This window comes from Megalops cyprinoides, chromosome 10 (genome assembly GCF_013368585.1).
Source record: "Megalops cyprinoides isolate fMegCyp1 chromosome 10, fMegCyp1.pri, whole genome shotgun sequence".
NCBI classification, from domain to species: Eukaryota; Metazoa; Chordata; class Actinopteri; order Elopiformes; family Megalopidae; genus Megalops; species Megalops cyprinoides.
Window position 1 is genome coordinate 21,925,770 of NC_050592.1, and position 18,658 is coordinate 21,944,427.

The following is an 18,658-nucleotide window of genomic DNA, read 5'->3' on the forward strand; positions in this document are numbered from 1 at the left end:
TATTGACAATGATTCTCTGTTGCCTCCACTTGAACAGTGAATTTCAGACCTCATTGAAAGGCACCTACAGTTGTTATATGAGAAAATAAAATTCAGGGAAAGACTGACTGAATGTACCAAGAATTTATAAATTAGCTGCCTGTGCTTGGTATGTGCACCTGAGCACTTCCCCTGGAGTTTGTTTTTGAAGTGTCTGTTGACTTTTTACAGAAAAGTTCTAATTAATTTCAAGCACCAAATAGATGTGCAGAACATGTTAAATGATAATTGTAAGTTAAAGCACAGAGAACTGGCCTGGGTGCTCATTAAAGCCACCCCTGCCTGTGAAAGGTAAAGCTGGGTTTTAATTACAGCACAAGACCCATGCGTAAAGCACTGTGGAGAGGCCGGGTTGATAGTAATCAAGCCCTCAGTTGCATCACAATGACTAATTTTCATTCATTCCACTTGGATTTCCATATATCAGGGGCGTGGGGTGCATCTTCATCGAAATGATCCAAGGAGTGGCTGCTTTTCCAGGGATGAAGGATATTCAGGACCAGCTGGAGAGGATATTTCTGGTGAGTAACCGCCATCTTTTCCCTAAATTGTCATTGATGTCAGTCATTGATGTGGTTTGTTTGTCGTGGTGGCAATTTTTATTAAATAGGACAATAGTCTGGACAATTGCTTTGTAAATACTAGGTAACTTATGTGTGTGTTTTGTGTATCGATGTGGAGTAATATTAGTGATCTTATGTAATTATGTAAGGTGTCAGATTGGCCTATTGTGTGTTATATGTCATAAAATGTATTAGATTTTAAATATGTACTTACATTTCGACCTCAAATTCAGTTAAAAAGGTAATAGATGAAGAAAATGTCCATTTGGATGTATTAAGGCAGAAGACCCGGGATGATCGTGATAAATATTTAAAGGGTATATGTTAATGCGGAGATCTGCTCTTCTAAAGTTACAGTGACTCTCCCATAACTGAAAATGACTGAAATGGGTAATACTGCCACATTTATATCCACCTTCAACAGAGGAAAACTGATTGAAGTGATGATTGCTATGAAAAGAAAAAAAAAATGATGGACAGGTTAGAAAAAAGGCATTATTGTTATCATCATTCGAGGCTGGATAAAGAGATTTGGGAGAGCTGGAGAGCAGCCCTGAAGATATGCTTTACTAGCCAATCCCACTAGTACAGGAGATGGTGGGAAAACGGGCTGTATCGATTCCTGTTTTTTTTTTCTTTTCTTGAGAAGATTTGCCAGAGGCAGCTGCCTAAATCCATAAAGTACCAATACCACCCCCCACCCCACCCAGAAAAAAAAAAAAATAGGATGAAATCAGATGGCTTGCAGCCAAGTCTGGTACTGGGTGCACCTGTACCCTGAAACTGTGCTAGCAGCGAGGCTACCCTGGATCCACAGCCCTGCATCTGTTTATTGGTAAAGAAACAGTAGTAGGCCAGTCATAAATTATATGCACACAAAAATATATGCACATGCACATCCATGCATGCGCACACACACACACACACACACACACACACATAAAAAGTGCACAAATACTCCCAAGACCCCATGTCCCTTATTAAGCGGTGACCAACAAATTGGTGCAGTTTTACTTTTCACTTCCAATCAAGTTTATCCTCACAAACCAGGCATATTCAGCTGTCAGTGGAAGAGGGAGCCACAGTTATGCTTGATAAATATGTAAAAATGGAACATGCACCTCGGGCAGAGTATTGGCTCCGACCGTTTCTGCTGTCTGAAACTGACATTTTAATTCCATATTCTGACATTGTTTTCTCACTCTGCCTTCAGAAAGTCCAGGCTGGTGTCAGCTGGTAATTGGTGCGAATATTGCAGAGTGCAGTCTTCTGTGAAAGGAAATGCTGATGAGTAATATTGAACGTGCCTCCATGTTAAAGGGTCCTTTGAAAATTGTCAATACCTGACCTTACTATATTCGTGTAGCATGTTTGCCCAGAGCTTGAAGTTGATGTTTATCTTTCAAAAAAAAAAAAAGCAGTCAATATGTATTTGAAAATAAAACTCAGGAAAAGCATTTGATTGGAAGCATTTAACCAAGTGCACAACATGTTTGTAACATGATAATAGCCCTGACCCAGGGACAGCGTAACCATTTTTCACATTATGATTGGAGTTATGATTGATAATACATTACCCAGGCCTATAAGTCTGATAGCTTTACTGTTTGCTGTAGATGAGATTTTTATGCAAAGCCTCACATATAGGAATGATTTTGTAATCTTCCAACCCCATCAGATATCTAAAAGCATAAAGGCCTTGAATTTATTTCATGCGCTTTTCTTTAATTTAGCTTTAAAATGCATCTTGTTAGGCAGTATTGTTAAGTCCTCATCTGATAATAAACCTCAGGATGTGCTGTGTCTGCTAGGTTTCAGTCAATTTGAATCTATAATTTGGGGGTCAAGGCAAGACAAAGCAGATATATCTGTATGTCAGCCATGAGATGATTACATTGTGGAAAAAAGAGTATGAATATGAACAGGATATATGATTGGGGAAATGGCCAATTCCGTGTGCACATGTTTGTGTATGCTTGCATGCATGAGTGCTTGTGTGAGTGTGTGAGAGAGAGTGAGAGAGAGAGCGTGTGTCTAGGGTACATGTGCCTGTGTGTTTTTGTTTGCATTTGTTCATTTTGTTTGTGCATTTGTGCATTTGTTTGTGTGCATGCGTGTTTGTGTGCTTGTGTGTGCACGCATGAGTGTGTGTGTGTGTGAGGGCGTGGTGCGTGTGTATGTGAGTGTATATATAGGTGTGTTTGTGTGTGTGCTTGCCTTTGTATGTGAGTGTTATCCAGAAGACCATGCATGTCTTCCAGTCCATTCTTTTCTGCCAGAGAGGCTCTTGACATTGGGAGAATAAGACTGCTTATGGGTAGCATGCAAGCACTTGTCATAGAAAGCAGAAGAGGTATTGATAGAAAAAAAGAGAACAAATTAGTGCAATTGTCTGTATTTTATATTCAGGATGCAGGCAATCAGAGAGCTGACTTAAGAACAAGGGAGGATAGTTTCTGTATGAGAGGTGTTTTGAGATGTCTGTCGTATTGTTTAATATTTCAACAGCACATGGCAGCAGTGGGGAGTAGTGGTCAGTGAACTAGACTTGGATGTCCATAACATTGTAGGTTTAAATTATTGGCACTTAAGCCATATGGCTTCAGTTAATGCCCAGCTGTACAAATGGGTAATGTGTAGAATGTAAACTATGTAAGCCACCCCGTACAAGGGTGTCTGCAAAGCAAATAAATACTGTTATTAACCGATGCAGACGGACCTCTCCCATGGAGAGAAGCTCTATAATTGGCCGATTGAAGTCATTCTGTGTTGTCAGTGCATGACTTTGGGATGGAAATAAACATGCATGTCTCTGGAGGATTGCCGTCATTGGCTTGGGCTGTAACCTTGATTAACCTCCTCGTATTTCACCGTTCAGACTGATCCCAGGTCTGATTTAATATCCTTTTTTTTAATAAAAGCATACACTGTGCCCCCAGCAGGGCTATTTCAGGCTGGGGTAGTTCACATGCCTGAGCGGCCGTCTCGGCTTGGTGTTCATGAGCGCACATTCATAGGATGTCATGACCTTTGACCTTGGTGGAATGTCAGAACCCGTTGTTGGTTTTTCAGGGTTAGAGAGGCTGTCCCTCTGCCCCTCAAAATGAGTCCTTCAGTTACACCCTTCATGATTTGAAAACACCCCATTGCCCACCCACAATTGTCTGAAGCCCCTTAACTGGCTATTACTGTGGACATTGCACAACCATGCCTACTGAAAATCTAGGGGAAAACTGGTCTTATGTGGGATAGGTGATAAAGCATTAGTGCGAGGTAATGTACAGTCTTGTTCAACCCAAGGTTTGTGTTGAAATTTTATACAGTGTACTGCAGAGCTCTTTTATGAAAGCTGTAAATGGGATTGGAAAAGTGCTAACCTCGCACCCTTGATTGCACCTGTCTCTGTGAGCTGTGGTGTGTCAGCCCCCCCTCTGTGTGGGCCCCCCCACAGATGTACTGTACTTCTCCCTCTCCTTAGAAGTGTGGCACAAAGAGGCTGACATTCAGATGGTGCCCTAATCCTCTGCTTTCTTCTCTTGCTTCAAAAGGCATTAAACACCCGCATCAATAATGCATGCTATGGCTGACGCGCGGAGCGGGGATCGAGATCCGCCAATGCCTCCGCTCCCCGCGCCTGTCACCCATGTTGACACGTCAACCGAGACCCCGGGAACCTCGCCCATCCACCCACTGCCCCCCCCCAAAAAAATGCTCCGTCCTGCCCTGCCCCATCTGACTACATGCACTGGCCCCGTGCCCTCAGCTCAGCTCTTCCCACAGAATGTGCTCACTGCTGGAATAGCAGGACAGCCCTTCCGTTCTGTCCCATACCACTCCGTTCCCTTCCTGTCCAAATCTGTCAGACTATAACATCGTAATTGCATGTGCCTGCCAGCTTTTAAGGACCGCCAGAGTGTGCCACTCCAGAAACACGATACTCTTAATCTGCTAATGTCTCTGCAGGATGTGAATTGTCCCAGATTATGGATGCCTTTACCCGGGATTCCTTGGTGTAATTGAGGAGGATGAGGCTCTTGGGGAGAACTACCCATCTACACATAGTGCATCAAGGTCATATTTGTCCAGGAAATTGTTTGCACAGGGCTGCGTTAATGCCACATTGTGGGAGTGTATGCTTTCTTTCATTTACAGTTTGAGTATAGAGTATACACTGGGTGTGTTCTTTCGGTGTCAGGAAGATTCCTGGTGGAGTTTTGGTGGGATTTTTTTTTTTTTTACTTGGGTCCAACTGTTTGGGCAAGGTCACTCTGTGAGGATTTGTTTGCTGTCATCTGCAGCGAGGGTCACATCCCTGCATGTATGTGTTGGTTCAGCGAAATGACGAATCCCTCTCAAAATTGCTTTTGTTGCAAACAGTCAGGCACAGGCAAGGTGCAGCGCAGCAGTCCTCAGATTCTTATTACTGCTCGAATGTTCCTCTCATCTTGCCGTCATTAGGTCACAATGCCTTTGGGTCGTCTCAATCCCCACGAGGCTAGGAGCAATCCAGCTCAGACCTATAGCTTCTTTTGACATTGTGCAAAGATGTTGGTTGTAATTCAGAAGTCCTTATTTCCATTTGTCTTTTTTTTTTTTTTTTACGTCTTTTTGTAATATTGCTGATTTGTGTAAAAAAATCTGTACCCACACTGCTCTCTGCAGTGTCCATGTGCAGTAAACTGAGCCGTTTTCTTTTTTCACCACTGCTGGACAAAACAAGCACAAGTGCATCTGTGCCTCTTCCTCTGTCACCATCTTTTAAATGTGCACCATGTAATTATACCAGCTGTGCTAAATACTGTCTACAGAACTCCCGTCAGAAGAGACAAACTGGCTTTTACACACCCCCGAAGAAGGAAAGGAACACACCCCCGGAGAAGTGAAAGGAATCCTTTTCTATGCCAGTTAGTTTTTGTTAACATTGTCAAATCAGTGGTTTGGTGGTCACACAGCTTCCTGTACAATAAAAAAAAACTGTTTGATACATTTGATACACATGGATCTAGCTGAAACGGGCACATTAATAAAATAAACTGATGAAATGGAACACTAAGTGTCTGTGCTCACAGACCTCGTGAACCTAATATAATTAGTAATGTAATGCACTGCATGGAAGCACCCTTTGTATGAACATCTTTAATGATTAGAGTAGTAGTGTAGCTGGAAAGGCTGGGGGAGGATTTGCAGTGCCCACTCACCCCTCTGTGTTAAACTGCACTGATGGTCTCTCAGAGACCCTCCTACCCCAGCCTCAAAGTAGATGTTGAGGAGTGGCACGCGGGTCTGCAAACTTACTCCCGTTGTGACGGCCGGCTGTCAACAGAGATGTAACCGCAGAGGCATGAGTAAACACTGTGGATTTGTCGAAGTGCACAGGCTAGCCTCTAAAGACCGCTGAGATTATAGGAAGGATCTCTTACAGTTAGGGATTATAAAACAGTCAGCCTTCCGCCACGAGGGAGGGAGGAATCCCCAGCTCTGAATAAGCGCTGTTAGCATCAGCCCGGCTGCTGGCGCTCTCTCTTGCGAAGGTTGTCGCAGTTCACCTGTGATGGATTAAGGAGGCCCGTAGCGTAATGAATTCCTGACAGCATGCGTGATGATAAAGCGATGGAGCCACTCGGCGCTGCAGTGACCGATGGTGTTTGTGTGTGCTGTAATTAAGAGTGTGAGTGATCCCCCACTGTGGGAGCGAGTGTGGGGTTTTGGGGTTGGGTTGGTTAGGAGGGGGACTTGGGGGGTTGGGGGGGGTGGTGGTAATTTGCTCACCACCCCCGGAGGCCTAGAAGCAGGGCGGTGTTTGGCTGACAGGCAGATGGGATAATCACCCTTTGTGTGGGGCTGCAGTCAGTTTTAACTCTCCTCCCACTCCTTCCTTTCAATGCTTAAACAACTCCCTTGCTTTGTATGAGTCTGAACACGCATGCGTGTGCATGTGCATGTATACTCCTTCGGTTCTTCTGTCTTGTATGTTTTTCAATATGGCTCTTCATATTAAACTTAACTAGAAGCAATAGGCAAGGTCAACACTTGAAATATTTATATTAAGAGGCATTTAGGGTTTTATGATCCTATACTGCCCTCTGCTGGAAATGTGGAATTCTTCTACACTCATTGCAGAATTAATAGAACATTAACTTACATGCAGTGAATTTGGGGAAAAAAGCTTGTCGCATTCTAATTGAATTCATTGATCATAAAGATTTAAAATTTTCTCCAAAATGATTATGTTTTCTATGGGATGGATCGTATTACAGGCTGCTTTTTAAAACTATCCTTTTTCTGTAATTTGAGATGTTTCCTGTGTTTATATTGCCTGATGTATTTGTTGTAACATTTATTTTGTATATGATCATATGTATAATGATGCAATTATTATTACTGAGACAGTTAAGGAAAGATGACTAATATCCTCATTAATGAGAATAATATTGAATAAGAATAAGAGCAGTTATCATTTGACATGGGTACTTGGGAGATCTTGTGATTTTTATAGGACTTCTGATTGAGTGCCAGGGTTACAAATCAAGACTAAAAGCAGATATTTAACACATCACTTGGTGGTAGAAATAAATTAGTGTCTTTAATAACTTGTAGTGTGAATTATATTGCTGAAAATTAAACATTGTTCATGCTGTATTAATCTGACTTGAGTAAGCACCCTACTGAGTTAGAGAATACACCTAGTGTAATCTGCACATATTTAAAGAAATATTTGTGAAACAGTACTTTAGTGATTAACTCATATGATTCAAGTTTCCAAAATACATATAATCCAGTTTTTTATTGAGGTATGCCAAATGCCACATGTGATAGAGGCAATATGTGAGGCCATGCTTGTAAAATATCTGTTCAGCAAACAAGGTATATCTGGGTTTATGGTGAAGAAACATGACAATGTTACCACAATATAGTAAGACTATTATGCATAGCAGAGACTGACAAACCTCTGGTGTAGCTCTGTTAAAGGTTATTTAGATATAGAAGACAAAATATTGATCTCTGTTATTCTTCACTCCCTTTCAGTGTCCATAGAAATTTTATTTTTTATGTTATCGAAGTGTGTTTTCACAAGTGTAATTTTTGAATGGTGTAGATAACAGTTTGCTGTCTGGGTGTTGGTATAAAATAGTCTGGTTTCAGATCTTTGTTGCACAGAGGCACACACACATCCACAGTCCTGTGGTCCACCTCACACAGAGTCTGGCTCATCACATCTTCTTACACACATTGACTTTGACCTCAGTAATTTCAGATTTCTCTTTGAACGAAAGCCCAAACCTCAGCCTTCAGTCTAAACCTTCCACTTCAACAGCCCTTTATATTGACTCTCCCGTATCTGTGCCAATGCCATCAATTTGAAACAGATTTTTGCTTCTCTCGTCCCTTTTCCTCTTAAAGCTATCATTGACAAGACCCTCTAAAAGAGAGCACAAAGAACTAATTAGAATCTACATGCTTTACAAAACATAAAGGACCAAACAGGTATGAATGTGTTCAGCCTCAGTGCATTCCAGGTGATTAACTTATACACACACACATGCGCACATACACATACACACATATACACACACATATGTGCACATATACACAGTTATAGCTTCAGCTATTGTAGATACATGTCTCTGTGTTTATGTGCTTTCCTTCTCTGGTGGAAAGGGAACTGGCTTTTTCGCAGATCTGTGGAATCCAGCCTCTGTCTGCTGGATCTGTCAGTTTTGCTTGATTGATTACACTGAGTAGGCGTCAGTGTGCTGTCTCTCCAAGCAGCAGATGGAGTTGAACCTGTCTGTCCTGATGAAGCCACAGGAATGAGCCTTTCTAATTGTGGAGGCAGGGAGCAGGCCTGATTGAGGGCCAGTGTTAATCAGCCAGGGTTTGGTGGGTGGCGCTCGTCATCAGAGATGCCCCTTTCAGTGTGCCTGCTCTCTGCCAGGGCCTGAGTGTTCAATGTGGGGGGTCCTGTCAATCAGCTTCCAGCTTGCTCCCTCCCTCCCTTCCTTCTTCCCTCTCTTTGTCACTCCTTGTCTTTCTCATTTCTTTCTCTCTGCGGCTCTGCTGTGTTTCACTTGTTTAGTTGTTTTCCTCACTTTCACATTTTCCTCGCTGTCCCCTTCACAATCCCTCTTTCTCCTCTCCTCCTTCACCTTCTCTCATATCTTTCTCCCCCTATCCCTGTCTCTCTCCCCCCCCCTAACTCTCCCTCTTTTTCAGTCTATTTTTCTCTTTAGTGACTATCATTCCCCTCTGTCTGTCTCTCTAGTCGTGTTTCTCTTTCAGGATAATAGGATGTCTGTGTGTTTTAGCTATCTGAGATGGGGCACAGCTGTAAGTAAACCACACCCTATACTCAGTGATGCCCCATGGGAGTCTGACACAGCAGAAGCTATGAGTGAATAGGCCCGGGGCTTAGTTGTTCATCAGTCTAAATCTGGAAAAGCAACTGATCACAGCTCCCTCTTAAACTCTTGAAAGAACATTTGTCCAAATACCCCTTCAGAATTGTGGAAAGATGAGAACTCACAGGTCCTCACAGGTCATATGGCAGCAGGTTTCTGTGGCAGACATAGCCACAGATGTCTTCTTTATAATTATTGTAGTAGAATATTTTAATGATAAATGTACTAGTTATGGAACGTGATAAAATGACATTTGTATATCACTTGACTTTTCTGTAAAATGTCATTTAAAGCATTATGGTTCACATCATTGTCAGGCGTTTGATGATAGAACCTTCTTTGAAACTACCTCTCTGTAATAGAATGTGGTCTCTGTTATTGTCAGGTCCTGGGTACTCCTTCTGAAGACACATGGCCGGGTGTCCACTCCTTGCCCCACTTCAAGCCGGGTGAGCAATCACTTACTGCTGTTATTTATGTACAACCTTACAAAAGTCTGCTTGTGGACTTTACAATAGTCTGTGAGTATCACATTCTGTCTCAAATGAACACACTTCAAATTGTTTTACACCCATATCATTTGCTTGGCAGATACCCTTATCAGGGCAGAGGTCAAGGTCACATCTCACAACTTGCAAATATCGGTTAGAGCCTTCAAATTTATCATTTAAGCATATTGTTGTAACTAAAGGAAATTCTGATTTGAGCCCGTAGGAACATTTAAGATATCTTCATACTGAATACAGAATAAAGGAAGTCGGAAACCACAACAGGATACAGTAGACCTATAGGATATCAAAAGGACTGTGATTTCTCTCATCTGACACATTGTGGGCTGCACTGCAGCAGGTTGATGCACATTTTGACGCACATTTTTGGTGGTGTATTTTTTTCTGCTGAAGAAACACTGCCGCCCCCCTGGTCATTACGCTCTTTCCCTATTTAGCCAAATTTCACTCCTGAACACAAAAACTATCCTGCTTTGAAGAGAATATTTGCTCAAGACCAAGGCCCCACTAGATATATGACAGTCAATTGCAGAACATTCCATTAATACACACATTCTGAGTCTGTTCATGGATTATCCTGCCTTTTCAGACACTATGTGACATTTTGTGTGTGCGAACATCATTTCACAGGCCTTCACTAAAAAGGTCATTAACCATCCCTGAGTGTGGTACAAAATTTAGGAAAATGAAGAGTATAACTGATCTACCTCCTGCTTACGGCACTTGTGTATGTTACTTCTTTTGATTTTTCCCCATTCCATGCAGGACAGTTAAGTGGAAAGCAGTGATGGGAAAGTGAGGCTTCGGGAATCCCAAAGACTTAACGTGTTAATAGTTACATATATGTATATAATGTTTTTTGTGCTGAAGTAAGAGGAATGCAACCCTCTTATACAATCCCAAGTACCTAGCCGCTATTTTTGTCCACTGCAAGCCGTGAAGTGTGCTGCAATCAGGGGTGTGAGCTACTCTAATAACATCAGAGCAACTTGCAGGCACTTTATGAAACACAATGTCCCTGAGAGGGGTGAGTCAAGGATACCCTGACTGATGTACTCACCCCTGTCCTGGCCAGAATGAAGCCAGTTTCTTCTGCCGTTGTGAGAATTGACAAGGGTGTGTGCGTTCAAAGTGAATACCTTGCTGACTGAGCCACGTGGGACCCCTGATAGTAAAATCTTGTGATTGCTTCATATGAGTTAATGATTGACAGCAAATGGTAGCTCCACCCACCATTGATTTCATGAAACCTCTTTATCCTATGTCATGTAGCATCCAGAGGATTCAGAATATTATATTAATTTACGTACCTGATGCTAGCTTAATTTGGAATGAGCTTTAGTTTACATTTTTCACATTGTCTAATTATACAAAACTAGAGTCTTCACTCTGACATCAAAGGCCCACGTTAATTAGAGTTTGCAGCCAAATGCAAAGTATTCCGGACCTGAAGTGACTAAAAATGTTAATGTAAGTAGAAGATTGTTGAAGCAAAAATGTGAAAAGTGAACGCAGACTTTACTGTAACAGTGCTCTTTGAATTTTTAAAATGATTCATTTTTGACATGGTGACCAACGTCACACACTAGAAAATAAAGCATTATTATATTTGTATATTTGTATTCTCCACTGATGGAGCTGCAAGGGGCATTTTTGTTCTTTCATGAAAATATTCATTGAAATGGGTGTATTTTCTTCTAGGGAGAAATTCTATCTGAAACTTGCAGAAACACCCAATGCTGTTCTTACCATCCTTTATATGATGAAGAATCTCCACTCATCTTAAATTAGATGCTTGCACATGTTATCTGAATTAGCATAAGTAAACACCCCCACCAGTCCAATGTAAGGACATTCCGACTTCTGAGTTGCAAGTATGGTCTGAATACTGCCAAAAGGGAAGAAAAGAAAATTATGTCACTGATTCAGAGATGTAAACAATTCTGACAGAGGCCAATACAAGAAAAAATATATTTTTCTTAAGAGTGAGGAGTGGAATGTCTGGAACATGAGTAAATCACTGGGCAAAATAAGCACCACTGTGAAAGGACTCGAAATGCATAAATAAATCATTTTTAGAATAAAAATCTTGTCCTTATGCTGTCTTGTCTAAGAATCAAATTTGTATATAGTACATAGAAATTATGTGGGGGTGGACATTACGTACATTACGACGGACATTACATTAGACGTTGAATTAATTCTCTGTAAATGTGAATTGTAGCCTGGCCAGTCCTCTGGAATGATTGGGGCATAGGGTTCTTGTCCTTCCTCTGGTAGTAAATGGATGCCGTCTTTCAGGCCATAGTGTGCAGAGCACTGCAGAACAACGTGACCTTGCACACCTTCTCCCTCACATAATCATTCTCAAATGTATGTACTTATGTAGATGGTATCTGTAGTCCTGAGCAGTCATAGAATGTATTTGTATGTAAAAACAAATGCCAACTAGGAACAACTTGATGAATTCCAAAGTGTTCATCAGCTTGATTGTACGCATACTATACGCACAAAATTGTTCCTACACATGAATAGTGAATCTGACCTTCCATGGTTTTCTGTTAGAAAGGCCAGCACTTCATTGGCTTGGATTAAACTTGGGACAAATGTTCTCCTTGCTGATCTCCAGAACTCAAGTGTGTCAGGTATCAATGTAACAGAGATATCCTGTTAATCCTGGTAAAATCTAACAGTGTCAGGTTTCTTAGTGTTAGTACATTTACAGTTCTCCCTCAGCTTATATTCTGTCCAGTGTGCATTCTTGCAGCTGCTTTACAAAGTAGAATTCTCATGTAAGTTGTCCACCATCCTGATGCTGTTACGTCAGTGAAAGTAGTGCTGTACCATACTTACAGACTCCATTTCCCTCCATTTTGTTAACAGGATATCTGTACAGCATTCCCGTATGAACTTGACTCATGTAACTGAATCAAGTCAGCCTGAATTCTGATGAATCATTGTGTGTTGTAGTTACACATGGCTCAGTTTATCAGTTGAGCGGTTATGTGACATTTGCTAACAGTTATGCGATATGAGTCATGTCCACATGAGTAATATGTGGACAAAATTGGCTGTTGTTGACAGTGTGTTTGTAGTATCACAGATGCATTTCTGATTTTGTTCATTTTTTTAAAAATAATTATGATTACTTAGCTTAATTAATTTATTGTTAAATGGCCTAAAACAATTTGCAAAACCCCTGCCCTGAATTTTGTAGATGTTCAGAGTGGAAAGTAAGATCTTTGTCTTTTTTTTTACTGATGGTTTATTTATATATAATATTAATTTCTAAATGTTTTTTCCTGTTTCCAGGTAATGACCTGCTCTTATAAAACAGTATCAAATTTTGAATTGACTTTAATTTGCATTATGTTGGTTACAGTACCTTACAGTAACTCAGGATCATAGACTGATTATGTAGTTGAAGTGACAGACAGCAGAGGGCACTGTTGACTAAAGTTTCTCAGTGCTGCCTTCTGCCTTCTGTGAGATGTAATTGTGGTGTAATGAAAAGTTTGGAGCTTTTTGGATTTATGTATATATATATATATATATATATATATACATGTGTTAACTATCGCATTGTTGTGTTTTAATGGAAAGCGCTTCTATGCAGTTTATTCCCATCTCTGAAGTGAAATGATTCTTTGTAGAATCAATCTATACGGGAAACACCTCATAACCAGCTCTCAGTAGATGGTTTCTTGCCCCTCTTCCCCAGGCCCCTGTTCTTAATGTCCCAGGCCCTTATTCTTATTACCTCAGAAGAAGGGACTGTTTAAGGAGACTAATATCCTCATATTATTCAATTGTAAAAAGTCAAACCTTCCAAATGCCCTCCGCTCTGCGTGTGAGCTAGGAGCTCCCTCAGTGCGCCTGTAACATGCTTGAGTTAGCTTTGGCTGGAGGACTGCAATTGATATACAGCTGTGAGCTGCCCAGCTCATTTACAGCTGCATGATGAAATGGAAATTACACAGTCCTTAACTTCATCTGACGGCCTGTTCTCTAACAAGGACTTCCTTAGTCTCTTAGTGTGAGAAAAGAATAAACACCAGCAAGGGGCATGTTCACACACACTCACACACAGACGCACACACGAGTGTGAATTGGGCTTCATTGCTTGATGGTTTGGTGTTGGGTTGTTAAAGCCAGTGTGTTAGCCTTGGGTGGGATGCACATTTAACTGAACGTGCACATCACCTGAGGATTTCCCAGGAACAAGAGGAATGCACCATTTCAGTACAGTATATTCATAATTAGACCTGCAAATATTGCTCCTCAGTTTTACAGTAGGTATTATACTAAGTGATAAATATGGGGTTGAAGGAAGACCATTCTCACTGTGTATTTTTTAACATAATATATTATGTCTGAGATATGAAGATGAAATGGTGTTCCTGAAAATAATGCCACAGGGACACACTTTCTTATCTTTGAGCATGAAAAATGTATCACTTGGAGTTGATTACAGATAATAGAAATTTCTCATATAGAGATGACAAACTCAAATTTGATTTGTCTTGGAAATTGGTAATTTTTTTTTATTCCTTCAATGTATTTCTGGTAATATTGATCAAATAAAGAAAAAATCAGAATATAACAATCTTGTTTTCTTACATTGTTTGCTGTGTTTCATCTAATAGGAAAAACATATCAATTTGTGGCTACTGTTGCTCTTTGTTACAGAACGGTTTACCGTGTACAGTCCTAAGAAACTGAGGCAAGCTTGGAATAAGTAAGTATTCTGTTGTTTTCTTATATACATTGGAAAATATGTTGCCTAAAGCAACTTACTGAGGTAGCCTGATTTTTTGTGACCAGCAAGGTATATTATGAATGTCATTTTCAAATATCAAATACCATGTATAATTTTCAGTTTCTTAAGGGGAAGTTAGGGTCGTTTCTTAAAAAAAGACATACTCTATTTCACAGTTCTCATTTAATGTGAATATATAATTTCAGCTTGAAATAAAATAGATTTTCTGGAAAAAGTCGACAAGTGTTTGAAAATGAACCCGAGGTAAACTATATTCTTTTATGTAAACTGCACACGCCACTTTTATGGCCATTAGAAGGTTGATTGATAAATGGTTTGGTATGTTCAACCAAACACTTTCCCATGGTTTCATTGTCTCGCAGAGCAGCATTTGGTGTTCTTTTAAGCGCGTCTTCACCGTGGCGCATCAGTCCATGTTTCCTGCAATGTGTGGAATGTCTGTGGCCCATTAAATTTTCATGGCGATAGTGAGAGGGCTTGAAGTTTCCCAGCCACATGTACGATCACCCACTCACAGGGTCAACAAACAAGCAGCTGGAGCTAATCTGAGAACTCACAGAGATTCTCTCCGGTTATTAGTGGTTTCACAGACCCTGATTAACACTGAATCCCCCAACTTCCGAATGGCACTCATGGTAAACTCTTCATCAGCTGTTGCCAGTCTGAGAAAGTGGTTCCATGACACATGTGTAGAGGCCCTGCCATGGCACTGTGTGTTAGACGGGCTTATATGAGGGTACCGTGCTGACTTTGGTACTCACACTGTGGTGAATCTGGAGTCTATGAGGATGTAATAAGCTTCTTTACAGAGGTGTGTCAAATTTAGTCATTTTAGTACTTGGCAATTGATTTAGCATTACAGTTGCAGTACCGTTACAGTTAGTAATTTAGTGCTTGTTACTGCTCATGAAATTATTCCTTGTGACATGAGATTTATTTGCTTTGATTGTTTTACAGTATTCAGGACTTTTCTAGCTGTCTGACAAGCGTTGTCAGAATTATCAGACTTTAATAACATTCACATCTCCACTCTCAGCTGAGGAGTTTATTGTTCTGAACCTGGTACATTGTTAATAAAGGCAGTTGGTATGGGGCCATTCCACTGATTTGCAGCATATAGCCCCACATTTTAGCAGCCCTATCAGATGGGATAATTAACACTAGAATTTGTGGAAGCTACAGTGTTTCTCTGTCATGGGGATAGAGCTCTACTGGCCTAATTTATTATTTACACGCCTTCCATGTTTTAATCAATGGGCAGAGTGAGGCTTACTTTTTTAACTATTAACAGACAGTACTGTAAACTCTGCACATGTGCCGCTGATCAGTTTACTTCCCTGAGTTTAGCTCAGTTCTATCATCTGCAGAACACATAAAGCGGATTTGCTTATTCATTTGTCTTGAGTTGGAATTAGGGAACCAAGGAGACGTTTTCATTTTTTAGTTTCTATCAAGAGGGAGTTTTATGTGTTCTACCTTGCTATGTGTACTTGTAAGGTTTTTCCTCAGAGAGCGCCAACACTGGCACTTGACATTTTTTTATATTTTTATAGTGGCCCTCATTCAGTATTCATTGTGGCACTGGTTATTATGCAAAAGTATGGTGGATTGACACATGTGGTCAGTCATTTTCTGTATGTACTGTTATTTACATGGTCTCATTATGTACAATTTTGGACATTTATTCTGTCAGATGTCAACATGTAAATGCAACTTGCACTGCTGCTGTGAAATACTCCATGAAGTGCTTGATCACTTGATGGATTATTTTAGAAAATTTGGGTAAAACAGCCAGAGAAATGTATAGTTTAGCAGACCCTCAAAAGAAGAACCATGTAAAGGTAAGCATAGCTTTCCTGGAGGTGGATTTTTCTTCCAGTATCTGAAGTGGTAGTACTCGGGCACATGCGTACACCAGGGAGCAGGAAGAAAGACCCGGTATACGACTGTGACACTCACTTTTAGCTGGGGTAGGATAGTCTGCCTGGAGTGGTCTGACCCACAGTGCTCAACTTTTTTTTTTGGACAGTATTCAGTTTTGAATGTTTACATGGTTTCACTTTCTAGCATGTCTAGTTACTAGCATGTGGTTGTCCTAATCAGAGTCTGGTTGACAAAGTATGCTTCAGACACCGTTTGCCCATTGCAGCCCTTGAAATCTGGTTTACTGTGGTCAGTGTCCTATGACGTCTTGGGGAAAAAAGGGAAAACTCCCTGGTAACCATAAAATTTTGCAAAACCGTGCATTTACATTTGAAAACTGTGCGAGGTAAAGAATTAATGTTGCACACTGTTGCTTCACACTAATCTGATTTATTGTACCATATGCCTGAGCTGGATGTTAACTGTGAGCCCTCAATGGGTCAGGACACTGTATACTATAAACAGCGCTTAGTGCATGAAAGTTCTAGTGATGGAGGACATTTTTTAAATGTGTGCATTCACACATACAGAAGGTTGCTGTCTTTGTTTAATCAGTGTAGGCCTTGTGATATATACAGATATTTCTATTTCACTCATTAAAACTAATGCAGGCTTGGGACCATTCTGACATTATGCATTTACCTAAACTATGCATACACAGGAGTATGTTAAATAAAGTCAGTGGGATTAAAACAGGACCAGTTGCATACTGTGCAATAAAGCAATATGCAAATGTCCTCTATGCAAATGCAGAGAGTCTAGTTTATTTAAACATAAACCATGCCCACAGGCACTTTCCATCTGACCTGTGTGTTCAGACTAAATTGTTCTGCCCACAGAGGGCCGCCAAGGGAAAAAATCATACAGGAAACATTCTTGGCTTAATTTTTAAACTGGACCAAGAGACACAAAAGGATGTTCCCCATCCGTTTCCCAAACAATAGACTTTAATTCGTGCAGAACAGTATGATTTTGACGAGATATTTTCTTGTACTTCTTTTTTCCACTAATCAGTAAAAAATTCATTTGTGCCAGCCTGCGTTTGGCTTTTAGTAAACATGTGAACTATCATCCTCTGTTTGTGAACTATCTTATACATCATCTATAAGGGAATGTCAGGCTAGATTCAGATATGTTGAAACGGTGCGTGAGAGAAGGAAAATGCAAACACTGAAGTATTTTGATGGGTTGACTTGTTCATTCTGCCTGTAGATGTGATTGTGCCCCATAGGGCTAGATGGAAAACACAGAGGACCTAACAGAATCACGCAGACTGACATTTCCCACCATGCAGTGGGAGAAGTAATACACAGAGAAAGCCAGACGAGCAGCACAGCTTGACAGCAGCTGCAGCCCCCTCCACCAATGGCGCAGGTGGTGAGAGCTACAGGTCGTGCCTTACCATTAAGGTTCATCTGGCATAAGGTCCTGGAAGTAGGGAATCAGACAAAGCCAGCACACTCATTGCCATGGTGCCAGCCTCATGTATGGGGGCAGGGTGAATGGTGTGGGAATGCGTTGCTTTGCCCTGCACACTGTGTGGAGTGTGTCTGGAATCTGAAAAGGGGGTCAGGAAGGTGACGGGGTCAGAAGGTCAGTGGTTCACAGCAGTGTGCAGTCTTACAGTAGCTCTACAGTGCAAAGTTTTATCTTGTGCTGTGAGCTGCTCAACCTTTGACCTCTCCCATGGTCATGACCTCTGTTTGCTGTGCAGTTGAATGTATGCTCTCTGGGCCTCAGGCCCTATACCCTGCAAAGTCCCCTATCACAGGGACTGTGCACAAACCAGTGTACTGAGATGGTCGAAATCGCTAAATAATTCATGATGGCTCCTAAACCTAAATAGGCAGACAGAAAGGGGGAAAATCTGCAGAGAAATAATTGAGGATTGTAAATGTATTTAAAAATGAAACAAAAGAAAAAAGAACAAAAAAAAACTTTTTTTTTCCTAGGAGAACGACTTCAATGGATGTTTTCTGCCAGGCTCCTACTGTTCTGCGCTGTGATTGTTCAGTAAAAATCCATGTGCTCGATCCCAGGCCTCCGCTGTGCAGAGCTGAGCCGACGAGCTGCACTGTGTAAATAATTGAATCACTAACTCCAGAACTGAAAAACTCCAGAGGTCTACTAATGATGTGGGCTTCTAATTTAGAAAGCAGGTTAAGCAGAAATGAGAAACGGATACTTTGGTGTTCTATAGGGAAGTTCTTCCCATGGCAGACATGGTCTGATGCTCCCTTTATTCAGCCAAGGAAGTTTCTGACAGTTTTTCTTCAGAATTGAAAGCAGGTACTCAAATACTATTAATTATTTTTGGTATATTGATTTAGCCCAAATAATTTGTGTACTCCAGGCTTCTGACCCTATGTTACGTGTCTCAAAATGATACATTTCAGTTCTGATTTATAATAACTGGAGAACAGGTTGCACTTATTTCAGCATGCA

The 18,658-nt window shown here is 40.9% G+C and overlaps 1 protein-coding gene across 3 annotated transcripts in view; it reads left to right on the top strand.

Annotated features, from left to right (window-relative positions):
• cdk14 (cyclin-dependent kinase 14) overlaps positions 1 to 18,658 on the top strand; it is a 127,374-nt gene that overhangs the window by 63,793 nt on the left and 44,923 nt on the right. For all 3 annotated transcript variants that reach the window (XM_036539201.1, XM_036539202.1, XM_036539203.1), the window contains 3 exons: positions 467 to 560; positions 9,387 to 9,450; positions 14,200 to 14,248. In XM_036539201.1, coding sequence (XP_036395094.1) covers positions 467 to 560; positions 9,387 to 9,450; positions 14,200 to 14,248 — 207 coding nt within the window. The remainder of the gene's footprint in view (positions 1 to 466; positions 561 to 9,386; positions 9,451 to 14,199; positions 14,249 to 18,658) is intronic.